This window comes from Propithecus coquereli, unplaced genomic scaffold, assembly GCF_000956105.1.
Source record: "Propithecus coquereli isolate 6110/MARCELLA unplaced genomic scaffold, Pcoq_1.0 Scaffold44, whole genome shotgun sequence".
NCBI lineage: Eukaryota > Metazoa > Chordata > Mammalia > Primates > Indriidae > Propithecus > Propithecus coquereli.
The window spans coordinates 8,200,237-8,213,136 of record NW_012150174.1 but is presented as its reverse complement, the minus strand read 5'-3'; the positions used below and the strand labels follow the sequence as shown (position 1 = coordinate 8,213,136).

At 50.4% G+C, this 12,900-nt stretch overlaps 1 protein-coding gene across 1 annotated transcript in view; it reads right to left on the bottom strand.

Annotated features, from left to right (window-relative positions):
* LOC105818238 (polypeptide N-acetylgalactosaminyltransferase 18) overlaps positions 1-12,900 on the bottom strand; it is a 179,579-nt gene that overhangs the window by 145,862 nt on the left and 20,817 nt on the right. Inside the window, exon 3 of the mRNA XM_012654177.1 lies at positions 901-1,067. Within this exon, the coding sequence (XP_012509631.1) occupies positions 901-1,067 (167 nt within the window). The remainder of the gene's footprint in view (positions 1-900; positions 1,068-12,900) is intronic.

Genomic DNA, 12,900 nt, shown 5'->3' with positions numbered 1-12,900 from the left:
GCTGGGCCCCTTCCTGCCTCGCTCATCATGGACGACCACCTGTAAAGCTACATGGTCTGTTTGCTGCCATCCCTGATGGCTTTTCCTTCCTTCACATTCGTTGAACAATAGGAGCCAAGCGATTCCTGAGCACTGCCCTTCAGAAAGCTCTAAATCCCCATCGCAGCGTTGCCCTGCACTTCTTACTACATGATGATAGAACGAAAACAAAAATTTGCTTTGTGAGATTAAATACATTCCAATTATCTGATATGTTTCAGCTTTAATTGATAACAAATCACAAATTGCCCATCTGAACTTCTCATTACAGCAACAGAATCACTGGGAAATTTACTACCAGATACAAGAGAGAAGGCTCAGGAGATAACACAAGCTCCGTGACTCTGCGATACAGTGAGGCCCAGCAGTCTGTTTTGAAAAATCACACATTATCAGAGGCACATCCATATAAACGGTCCTATCAAGAACACTGGTTTTTAAACTGTCTCAAAACATGGTCTTCAAGTTTGGAAAATATTATGGGAGTGGTATATGGGGCTGGGGAGAATCAGAGGCCAAGGAATGTGCACCAAGGGAAACAGGTAGCTGGTGGTGGCTGGACAAGAGGAGTTGGTGAGGCCTTCTACCTTGTCATATTGCACTGAAATGTGGGAGGAGAGAGTGGCCAGCCAGTGAGGAGAAGCCTAAGGACCAGGCCCCTCTACGAGGCAGAGAGGGTGCACGTATGATAGTGAACCTTCCAAAGTAGTGGCCACCGAGAATTTCTCATCTCCAAGGTGACACCTCAGAGAAAGAGAAGCTACAGAGAGTCTAAAGAAAATGAGAATCTGGACGCTGAACTGTCCACTCAGATATCAGCCAGGGAGCAGGGGCTGGGCCCCAGGGAGCTCCGACACTCACCGTTGCTGCTGTTGTCATCCACCAGGATGATCTCTTTGAGCAGGTGTGGAGGCGTGCGCTCGATGGCCGAGTGGATGGAGCGCAGCAGCACCGAGAGCGCTTCGTTGACAAAGATGAATACGATGCTCACCTCCGGCAGGCTGTCAGGGAACGAGAGGTTGCGGCACCTGAAAAGAAGGGCCAAGCTCTTAGATCTGTCAGCGGCTCAGCTGCAGTCACCCGGGCACTGACCCACCCCACGTCTTGGCTCCAGCTTTCATCCATGCTCTGGGGTCCAGATTCTTCCCCAGGCCTCTTCTTTGATACACTTAAGATATGCCCTGAGCGTGCAGCAGAAAGTCCCATAACCATTGTGCCCCACAACTGAGCGTGAATTTGTCAGTGACTATTCCAGCTGAACATGAGCACCTTGTGCAGCATATGGTAGTTGGAGGGTAGTCTCTGAGTGTTTACTGGAAGAATGAGTCAATGTCTCTAAATCCAATGGGATAGAAAATGCAACCAAAGTAAAGTCTTAGTATTTCCAAAATGGCAACAAACACCTGAGTGAGACCAGACCTTAGGCATCCAGCTTCAGGAGAGAAGTAAGTCTCCTCCCAGAGACTGGTACTCCCCTTCACTCCAGAAGGTACACTGCTTGGGGCCTTCCCTGCTGCTCATTCATTGCAGGGAGCCAGCTTCCAGAACCAGGTTGGAGGTAGAGTCAGAGTCTCAACACTAATGACGGGGGGGAAGGACCAAGTCCAATCCCATTTCACAGATGAGGACACCAAGTTGCAAAGAGGTTGAGTCCTCATCTATGGCTGCACTGTGAGTTTGCTGCAGAGACAGGATCCTAACTCTGGTCTTCTGACATCTGCACCAGAGTTCCTCCTCAAAGGATAAATAGCCATGGAAGACACAGCCCCTAACTGGCCCACTTCCCCCTTGCCCCACTGAAACCCTGAAGCCATTTGGAAATCTCTCAAATCCCAAAGGACTTGAGGCAAACTCATAGAAGACTGCATGCCATTCCTCATATGAAGAGGAACCCTCAATGCTGAAATGAGACCTCACGAGAGGCCAGACAATAAGTGCCATGATTCCCAAGGGCAACTGCCTCCCCTGCAAGCATAGCCTTGGTGGGTAGGAAACCACTGCTGGAAACCACTGCCAATGCCCTTCCCTGCCTGAAACTAAATGCTGTTCCAGAGGCACTGAGCTCCCCTCTTCAGTATAGTTGAATGAAAGGACAGGGCAGAAATTACCCCTGTCCCAGGCCCTGGGCTTGGAGAGGAGGCTGCCCTCACCCACCACCTGCCACTGAAGGCTCCGAGGGTCCACGGCTGGTGACCATAAGCCATTGCTCCAAAGTGGGGGGCGCGGCCAGGTTAGAACACGCAATCATGAGCATAATAGCATGGAGCTCCAGCTTGTCGGTAATTAAAGTGCTGCAGGATAGGAATGGGCCTGCTCTTCGTTAATGAGGAAGGCTGCGGGATAACCAGCACTGAGCAATTTGGAGAAATCACCATGGGGCCCCAGCCTGCTTAAGAGCATGAGATTAATAAACTAAAATCACCGTCTCTATGGTTACCAGAAATTTACAGAAACTTCTCCCATTCTATTTCCAGCTCTCCTCTCTCACCAGAGGGGGATGGGGGAATGAGTTGAGCCTTTTCCCAAATCCACTTCATACTTAGAATTTTAATAAAACCATCAAGTTAAACAGATTGGTGTAGAATTCACTCATTCTTGTATTTAATGGAATAAATACTTATTGAGCTTCTTCCACCAGGCAGGTACTATTGTAGGCACTGAGGGCAGAGCAGAAGTGGACAAGGTCTCTGTCCTCATGGAGCTTATGCTGTGACGGGAGAAACAGATAAACATGGAAGCAAAGAAATGATACAATTCCATGCAAGTGCTAAGATGAAAAGCAACTTGGGCTAAGAGGACAGCATGGTGGCAGCTGTTCCAGAAGGAGGGGTCAGGAAGCCTCTCTGAGGAGGAGAGATTGGATCAGAAATTTAAATGGCAGAGCACACAGCAGTGAGTCATGCACATGTCCTGTGGGGCCGAGGGGACAGTGCTGTGGTCCGAGAGGAGGGGACCAGCTTATTTAACTGCAGTAAAAGGATGGAGATAGGGAGGTGGAGGGAGGAATTTTAACGAGGGAGAAAGACTGGAATAACTTCTTAAGCTCATCAGACACTTTCCAATTTTTTTTTTTTTGCTGCTGTGAATACAATTTTTATAACAGCAATTAAAACATTTGTGGTTGACAGTCAAATAATTATTCTAGCTAGTACTTATTTATGGTGATCAAGACCAGCATCTGGGCTTTCCCTAGGCATGAAAACTGACAGAGACTCATATTAACACACACACACACACACACACACACACACACACACACACACAAACTTGCTAATTGCATTTAAAAAGTAATACCATACATGCTAAAACAAATAGCACATGGTCTTTATTCTCCTTTCATATAAGTATAATGGGTAGCTCCCAAGAAGGTCACTATACGGGTACAAATTCACTGTCCTCCCCACTAAACACCAGCAATAAAGCCTGCATCCCCGTGTCTCTCTGCACGTCCCCGGGGGCTCCTCTGAGTTCTCAGGGTTTCACTACCCAGATCTCTGGGTTGTGCCCAGGTGTTTTCTCTTCCCTTCTTAATTCGGAATGTAATTACCCAGTCTCTCCCCCTTCCGAGGGGACCAATCTTAATTTCTCCCAGTAACAGCCACGATGGTTTGAGCCGCCGGTCCCCGTAAGCTGGTCTCCTGATGGTCTTTCTCTAAGCAGAATCAAAATGTCATATTTGTTTTATAAGCTAAACCCTGCTGATCGCAATTTTCACATGGAAGACTTTTTTTTTTTTTTTTTTTGAAACAGAGTCTCACCGTGTTGCCCGGGCTAGAGGGCCGTGGCATCAGCCTAGCTCACAGCAACCTCACACTCCTGGGCTCAAGCAATCCTGCCCAGTCAGCCTCCGGAGTAGCTGGGACTACAGGCATGCGCCACCATGCCCGGCTAGTTTTTTCTATATATTTTTAGTTGTCCAATTAATTTCTTTCTATTTTTTAGTAGAGACGGGGTCTCGCTCTTGCTCAGGCTGGTTTCGAACTCCTGAGCTCAAACAATCCGCCCGCCTTGGCCTCCCAGCACATGAAAGACTTTTGAACATAAAGTTTTCATATGAAAACTCTTTTGACCACAACTGAACACCTACCATATGGCATCATATTAGCACTTGTTTACTGTCTCCCTCCACGGTAATGAAGCCTCCCAAGAGCAGGGGCTTTGTTTGGGTACTAGGCTGTCTCCCGACTGTAGACCATGGTCTGACACACGATAGGTGTTCAGGGAGTGCTTTTGGAATAAAGCAAAGGCAACAGGTTTGCTTATTTGACATACAGCCTACATGTTACACACATGCGCATGCCCCTGATATTAGAATGTTCCTTTTTCTTACAAACCTTCTCCCCCTGAAGGAGAGTCAGGTCCTCTCACCCCCAGGCAGCCTCTTGTCCTCCTGTCCTCCCTTCCCCTGCATTGATGGCCCTAATTCCTCGCATTCAGTCTCCTGAAGTTGTCAGTTTCTCTACCCTGTAATTAAGTGATTCCTCCAGGCCCAACATGCTGACCTCCTGACACCCTTCTTTTCTCTTCTCTCCCAGGAACTGCTCAGGGCCTCCCAGTGGCAGCACACCGGTGTGCCCCTCTCTCCCCATCACTCACACCCTCCCTCAGCTGTCAGCTTGTCCACACCTGACCCACAGGAGTCCAGGTGAGCAGACAGGTGAAGAGTGGGTGGGATAAGAAAGACAAGGCTGAGAAGGCCGCATAGTTTCTAGGGAAAGATGAGGGCACTCAGGTGCTGGTCCCAGCTCTGCCCCTCCTCACTGCATGAACGCGGACAAGCCACTTGACCTCTCTGCTCTGTGTCTTGGTCATAGAATAAGGGAAGAGGAAGAAGTCATCACTTAGAAGCCTTCCCTTGCAAGATCGAGGGTCTCTTATCTCATGTGGCAAACAGAAGACATTTCATTAAAGAAATACTTAGCAAACTTTCCCTTCCTCCCAACCAGCACCTTGTTGCCACCAAATGCCACAAGAAACATCCCCTTACTGCCATCCTGACTAGACAGGGTGACCGACTCGTCCTGCTTTCCCAGGACCTCCCCAGTGTCAGCACTGAATGTCCTAAGAAAAGCAGGGCAGGTGGGGCCCTGTGCCTAGACCACAGCTCTTGAAGGTAGAGCCTGGCCCTTCCCACAGCCGCCTGCCCCCTGCCCCGCACAGTGTCTGGCAACAGTGGGCATTCCATTCCATTGGCATTGGGTGAGTAAATTCCCTTTCGTGTTCCCCAGCACACAGGGACACGCCACGTCAACCCAGTTACGGTTCTCATCTTCCTCTCAACACGGATGCAGAACTTACACTGCTGAGGGGAGAAGGCAAAAAGAGGGAGAAGAGAGCATGCCAGCATGCCAGACAGATGACACATGCTTCCTGTCACACCGTCATCGTCATCATGGGATACCGAACTCAGGGCAGAGGCCTTCATGCTACAGCCCAGTCCTCCAAAAGGACCACACCTCCACGAGCTGCCCTGGGAGAGGGCTGCCCTGGGCCCAAGCCCAGTGTCTCTGCTCCAGAGTCCAGCCACTCGCTTGGCCGTCAACCCAGCACTGGCCCCGTGGGCCTTGCCTCTGTTGTTCACACCGCTGAGATGTCCTCGCCTAGCACCTGGACCCTCCAGGATGGGGCCACCCACTCCTGCCATGGCCAAGACCCTGCGCCGCTCTCCCGCCCCTGCACACCGGCCTCTGCAGAGCGGGGCCAGAGGACTGGAACTCCAGGAGCCACGCCGGTGTGACCAGCCCTGTGTGGAAGCTGCCCGAGGACGCCTAACGGTATGAGAGCAAGCTCTTGCTCATTTTGAGAAGAGGCACATTCTCCTGTAAAATTAAGCCATAAAAATCTCCCTTTTTAATTCTATTCTTGTTCAAAGTTGAGCCATTTTCCACTAGAGAGAAAAACAAGGAATCTCTGAGAGGGAGTGATGTGGTTGGCTAATAAGCCGGAATTGATGGTCACGACAGCTCCACTTTATAGATCTCTGCACACACGAGGAGATGCGGGGACAGGGAGCAGCGACGCAGGGAGCCTCCCTGCAGAGATCCCCGAGATGGTTTTGAGCTGTTTATGAGGCAGATTTATATCAGGAGCGCCAGTGCTGTCACCAGGGGAGGCAGTGCAGGGCCAAGCGAGGTGCGGCCTGGCTCCCAGCCGCCAGATAAGACCCAAGGCGGCACCCAGACTTCATCCGCTGCAATGGACACCTCATCTTCGATGGTAGGTCCTCCCTTCACTCTGACCTCAGCAAATCTGCAAGGTCCTAGCCAATCAGAGCAGATTATTCATGGAGACCACCTGGCCTAGGGGGTGGGGACAGTGGGCAGACCTCTTCTAGAATGAAGATCAAAGTAGAATGTGAACCGGGGTCTGCCTGCCAAGATACATCGGGAGTGTGGCCTGCCGCTGCCGGGGTTGCGGGAGTAGAGAGGAGGGATCCACTTGGACAAAGCAAGCGAGAAGGTGACACTCCCAGGTGACCATTCCCCTGAGGGCATCGTCTTGGCCCTGCTCTCTTCCCAAGCTTTTCCCAGAGAGGCCCTTCCCTCTCAGCTGTAATCAGTGTACAAGGGTTCAGGTATGCCACTAACCACCTGGTCACAAACCCAGGGAGATGATCCGGCCCCGGGACCAGCACTGCCTTCTTGGCCCTCATGGCCACCATGTCCTCCCTCTAGCCTCTGCCCTTTTACCTGCTCCCACAGGACTGGCTTGGCCCTCCTCCAGCCTCACTCGGGTACATGTCTAGCTTCTTCTAGACTTTTCCAGATTAGATAGATTCCCAGGCCTGCCAGCTCCCAGTCTGCTGGACTTATTGAAACCCGCAGATGAGGGCACGGTGGGGATTCTCACTGGCTGTGAGAACAGTCGAGCCTTCCCTCCCTCTGGTAGGGTCTGTATCTCCATGACCTCTGGAGTTAGGAGACCACAGTGGTGCTGGCTGCCCCTACTGCCCTGAGACTCCATGCAGAACACTCGGAAATAGTAATACTAAAAGTTTCCATTTACTGAGTGTTTATAATATGCCATAAACTATGCTGAGAGATGCACAGATATTTTTATTATTTTTCTCCATTTTATTCCTTCCTACAATCCTATATGGTAAATATAATTATCCTCATTTTACAGACAAGAGAAATAGAGTCACAGTGGTTAGTTATCTTCCAGGGTTTAAACCTGGGCTCCTTTGACTCCAAAGCCTGTCTTCATAGCCCTGCTAAGTGATGGACCCACCTTCCTCTCCACGCACACCCAGAGGTACACCTGGTGAGATAGCAGTGTTGTGTCACTAGCAACCCAGAGACCTGGGAGGGGCCAAATGGGGGACCTGCTTCCAGGCTGCCAAGTATGCATGAAAAATGGAGAGGCTATTTTATCTCTAGTGGGAAATGATGACGTGGACAAATATGATAAGCACTACTGAGCACCTGACACCTAAAATTGTCTTCCTGTTACACTGCTGCCTTTGAGATAAACAATCCCGGTGACTCCCTTTATAAAGGTTACTGTGTCTTCTGCCATGTGGCATCTCCAGTTCACTCACATCATGGAGCCAGAGACTGATTTCTGAGCCCCAAATAGCTATCGGCCTACGAGGCAGCCGAGCACAAAGCTCTGTGTAGTTGGATCTCACAACATTGAAGAATGACCAGCAACTCTATCAACGCCTTGTCGTGGGGAGGCTGGACGTGAGAGATCCTGAGAAGGCAGAAAGCAGAAGTCCAGGGCAGCGGAAATGACAGGGAGGGAGCAGAGCACTGTCAGTGAGTGAACTGCAGGCGTGGACAGGAGCCACTGCTAGAAACAGCAGAAGCAGAGGCAGGAGGACGGCAGGCTGGGGCCGTCCAGGATGTCCTGAACCCCGTTGCCCTTCTCCAGAGCCTGCTTGTGCAGCCTCTGACTGTGTGACTGAGAGCTTGCGTCAGCCTACAAAGAATCCCAGCCACCTGTGACCACCTGGGCAGGCTTAGCTCCCCACTCCCTGGGAGCACAAACACAACCCAGTAGAGAGAAAGATGCACTTTGCTTCCTGGGCTGGAGTCCGATTCCCCAGGGGACTCTCACAGACTCCTCTGCTCTTCTTTCATGCCACTTGTATGCTATTGTAATGCGTTTTTATATGTGATCATTTAACAAATGTCAGTGTCTCCGCTAGACTATAAGCTGCACAAGGTCAGAGCCATGGCCGCTTTGCTCACCAGGTATCCCTAGTGCCTAGCACGATGTCCAGCATAGAGTAGAAACTCAGAAAGCACCTGGTGACTGGCTGAGTGAACACCTGAGTAAATACTGGAACTAATAAGCAATAGAATGAATTCCAGCCCGTGAGAGCTCTGTGGGTGGGAATCCCACCATGACCTGCTGGGACTGGAATCACCCAGTTGTACATTCACTCCCTGCCTGGCCGCTGCAGTAAGCCCAGATCATCCAATACACCGGGGGGTGAAGCGGGGCATAGGGCAGGCAGGGTTGGGACACTAAGTGGCCCAGACGTGGAAGAGATAGATGATGGGCAGCTGAGAATCGGGAGTTTTAACAGTCTGCAACACAAAGAAATAGGCCAGGCCTGATCTAGGAGCAGAACTTGGCACAGGAATTGCTGATGAGTAAACTACTAAGTACATGAGATCATCAAAACATTCAACTTTCATCCACAGGCAGAAGTTCAACAGACATCATTTCAGGTGAATTTACCAACTTAGAGAAAGGATCTGCTATATAAAATGTAGATTGAAAGTAGGACAATAGGGAAAAGAATCATTTGCAATGCAAACAATTAGCAGGAAGCAGGGAGACCATTGGTTCCTAAGACATCATAGAGATCTGGGGAATAAGGGATCCCTGGGGCTGAATGGCCAGTTGCCCATGGAACAAAAGTCAGCTGGATCTGGTGGGAAAGCCACATTAGGAACCAGGTGTCTCTGTGTGGTGGGCTTGGTGAGCAGGCCAGGCTGGGACAACTAGAGCTGAGGAATGAGGGGCAGGGCAGATCAGCTGGGTGGGGAAGGGCAGGCCCATGGATCTGCCAGGGGAGGGGAGGGCAGGTCCCAAAGGAGAATGGTATATTTTTGCTCTCCAGCAAAGCCTGGCTCAGGGCTCAGCCTCTGATGCCCAGAACTCTGGCACTGGGGAGAAGTCACTCTCTGGGAACCTCCATCTGATCTGCCCTGTGGTGCCTATCTGGCCCTGCTCTCATCTGCTGCCTGGGCAGTCCCCTGTCCCATGTGTTCCTTGCCCACATAGCCATCCTTCAGGTAGTCAAAGTCATGATGATGTTCCCCTCAGTCAACTCTTTAACAAATCAGAGACCCAGATGATAAAAGTAACTACAAGTAGAGGTCACTCAGTTTGTAAACGAGAGACCTTGCCTGGGAACTCAGGGAACTGGGTTTTAACTACTACTCTGTAATCTAAGCAGAAAACTCATCTATTTGACAGGTTACCCAGTTTCTCTCCTGGGTTGCCCTCCTCTAAATACTCTACTTCCTCTGTATCTTTTAAAATCCAATTGTGCTACTCTGAGTAGCAGAGTAGAATAAGACTATCACCTCCCTCTTTTAAGACATTATGCTTCTATTAATATAGCTCAAGATTATATTTCATTGAAGAACAACAACATCATACTATTGGCGCATGATGACCTTAACATTAACAAGAACCAGAGTATTTTCCTGGAGTACGTTCGTTAAAGAGTATTTCCTCCCCCAACTGTGTTTGTGCGGTTACCATTTTCAATGCAGCAGCAGAATCATTACTAAGTATGTTTATTTTAGCTGTTTGTCCTGAAGCTGTCTTCACAGAGGATGTATCTTCCTCAGACCTCTGGGTCTTCTCCACGGGCCCAAGATCCCAAACTGCAAAAGCTCACAGGGCAGGGCAGGGCAAGGTGATGGGGTAGTGTCCCGTTGTCACAAGACCTAGACAAAAATACTAGCTCTGCCACATGGCACCTGTAGGAACTTGTACGAGTTTCTTAACCTTGCACATTTTCAGTGTTCTCCTTATAAAATGGGAATAATGATAACTACCTCAGAGAGACATGAGGATAAAGTTAAATGAGAAAATGCACATTAAGCAGTTGTACAGTGTCAATCATTAGCCCATGGGCAGCCACTCCAGATGGTCCAGCAATCACGGTCCTGGCTGCTCCTCCCAGGGCCACCTCCCTCCTCCCCGAGTAGGGTCTAACATCATGATCCTAGCTGCTTCTCCTGGAGCCAACCCCCTCCTGCCCCAGGACCAGCTACATAATTTGTGGGGCCCAGTGCAAGAGGAAAATGTAGCACCCCTTGCTCGAAAACTATTGAGAATTCTAACACAGCAAAGCATTAAACCAATCACAGAGCTCTTCTAACCACAGGATCCCGTGCAATAAGTTGTATACTGTATTAGTTTCCTAATACTAACATTGCTACTGTAACAAATTATTATGAACTTATCAGCTTAAAACAACACAAATTTATCATCTTAAAGTCTGGAAGTCAGAATTCCAATACACGTCTCACTGAGCTAAAGTCAAGCTATTGGCAGGACTGTGCTCCTTTCTGGAGGTTCTCGGGGAGAATCTGCTTTCATGCTTTGCCCACGTGCCTGGGCTCGTGGCTCTGTTCCGTCTTCAAAGTCATCGGTGGCTGGTCAAGTGTTCCTCATGTTGCCATCTCTGTGGTTCTGACTCTGCCTCCCTCTTCCACTTTTAAGTGCTCTTGTGATTAGATTGTGCCCACCTAAATAATCCAGGAAAATCTTATTTTAAAGTCATCTCACTAGCAACCTTAATTCCCCTTTGCCATGTAACATAGCATGTTCAGAGGTTTGGGGGATCAGGATGTGGACAGCCTTGCGAGGCCACTATTCTGCCTACCTGTGAGGCCAGCAATCTGTTCAGAGATCTGTCCAGCGATCTCAGATATCTATCTGGAGTCTGGACTTTTAAAATAATTTTACCCACCCAGACCCCGTGACCCCCTAATCCATACATATAAACCTGTGGCCACACCCACAGAGGTGGCAGCAAACACTCACAGCCACCTTGGATGGTGCCTAACCTGCTCCCAGGTAGGCCAGTGCCCCTGGCTCCGGGCTGCGTCCTCTCTTTGCTACAATCCTGTCCTACTCCTCCCCACTTTGATGTTGACACAGGACCTCTCCGGCTCCCGACCCGGGGCTCCTTTGTGGGCCATAAGGATCTGTCCCAGGTGGCCCCAATTAGGACTGTAGAAAATATTCTAAACATCTTTACCATCCCTCAAGCCCCAGGCACAGGCCCTAACCCATCTGTCAGCCCAAGAGCTACTCCACCCTAACACCTGGGAGGGAGAAACTTGGCCCTCAGGGGACACTGGAGAGGAAGGCAAAGTCATTATGACAAAGCTCAGGAGGCTCTGAAGATCTCCCAGCAAGAGGCAGAAGTAGCACCTGCCAGAGGCTCTGCCCTGAGCTACCTTGGAGGGAGGCCATAGAGTTGCCATAGCAACGTGACAGCCCTGGAGCTTGAGACCATGAGCTCCTGCTTCTGCGAAAACCCACAATCCCCACTAGATCAGTCGCTCGTCCCTTAGACTTTTCTGTGGCCCCTCTTTGGAAATAATAGCCACTGCTTGTATTGAAGAATATGACATGAGGGCCGGGCACGGTGGCTCATGCCTGTAATCCCAGCACTCTGCAAGGCTGAGGCAGGAGGGTCGTTTGAGGCCAGGAGTTCAAGACCAGCCTGAACAACAGAAAAAGCGAGACCCCATCTCTACTAAAAATAGAAAAATTAGCCAGTCTTGGTGGTGCATGCCTGTAGTCCCAGCTACTCGGGAGGCTGAGGCAGGAAGATAGATCCCTTGAGCCCAGGAGTTTGAGGTTGCTGTGAGCTATGACGACAGCACTGCACTCTAGTCTGGGTGACGGAGCAAGATCCTGTCTCAAAAAACAAACTAACAAACAAAAAAACCCTCGTTGAAGTGTGCACTTAAGATCTGTTGCCCAGGCTAGAGTGCAGTGGCATCAGCTTAGCTGACTACTGTTTGTAGGGGTGCGGTCTCACTATGTTTTCCAGGCTGGTCTCCAACTCCTGGCCTCAAGTGATCTTCCCATCTCAGCCTCCCAGAGTGCTGGGATTACAGGCATGTGCCACTGAGCCCAGCCACAGTGAGTTTTGACAAATGTGTATACCTCTGCAGTCCACCCTCCAGTCAAGACTTGATTTTTCCTTTTCCTCTTTTTTTTTTCCCCCTCCTAGGTTATTTGGGAGCCTACCAGTAAGGAGGAAGAGGGTGGACTCCAGGAGGCAGGATGATGTGCACAGGGAAAGTCTGGAGCCTGCAGCTGGGACCTGAGGGAGGGAGCAGAGTCCAGCCAGGCTGAGATGTGGCTTTTCTTCCCTTTAGCCCTGAGGCTGGGTGTCTTCCCAGGCCAGAAAGGAAGCAAGCAAACCCTTGTCCGGCCCTGGCAAAGGTAGGGTAAGGTCCAGGAGGTTTCACCAAGGAGGCTGGCAATGTCCCGGCCCCCTTAGGTCTTCCTACCTGGATGGCAGAGGGGCCTGCTCTGCTCCTGTTCCAACATTGCAGGGAGAACGAATGGCATTTTCATTTCCCCAAAAGCCAAGGGGCCCGGCGCCCTGAGGAAGTGTGTCCTCTCTCCACAGAGATGAGGTTGGAAAAACTGCTGCACTTCCCATTCCCATTCCCCTCCTTCCCCAGGGGAGGGGGCACTCAACATCAGCAAAGGGAGGGTCCTTGCAGAAGCCATCCTCCAGGCCCAGCCTCCCTGCCACAGAGGCCAGAGAGGGACAGGGCTTCCATGGCCATCCAGTCCAAGTCCCCGTCTTCCTAGAAGCCTGCGAGGGTGACTCCTCCCCATAGGGACCGGGAGATGGTC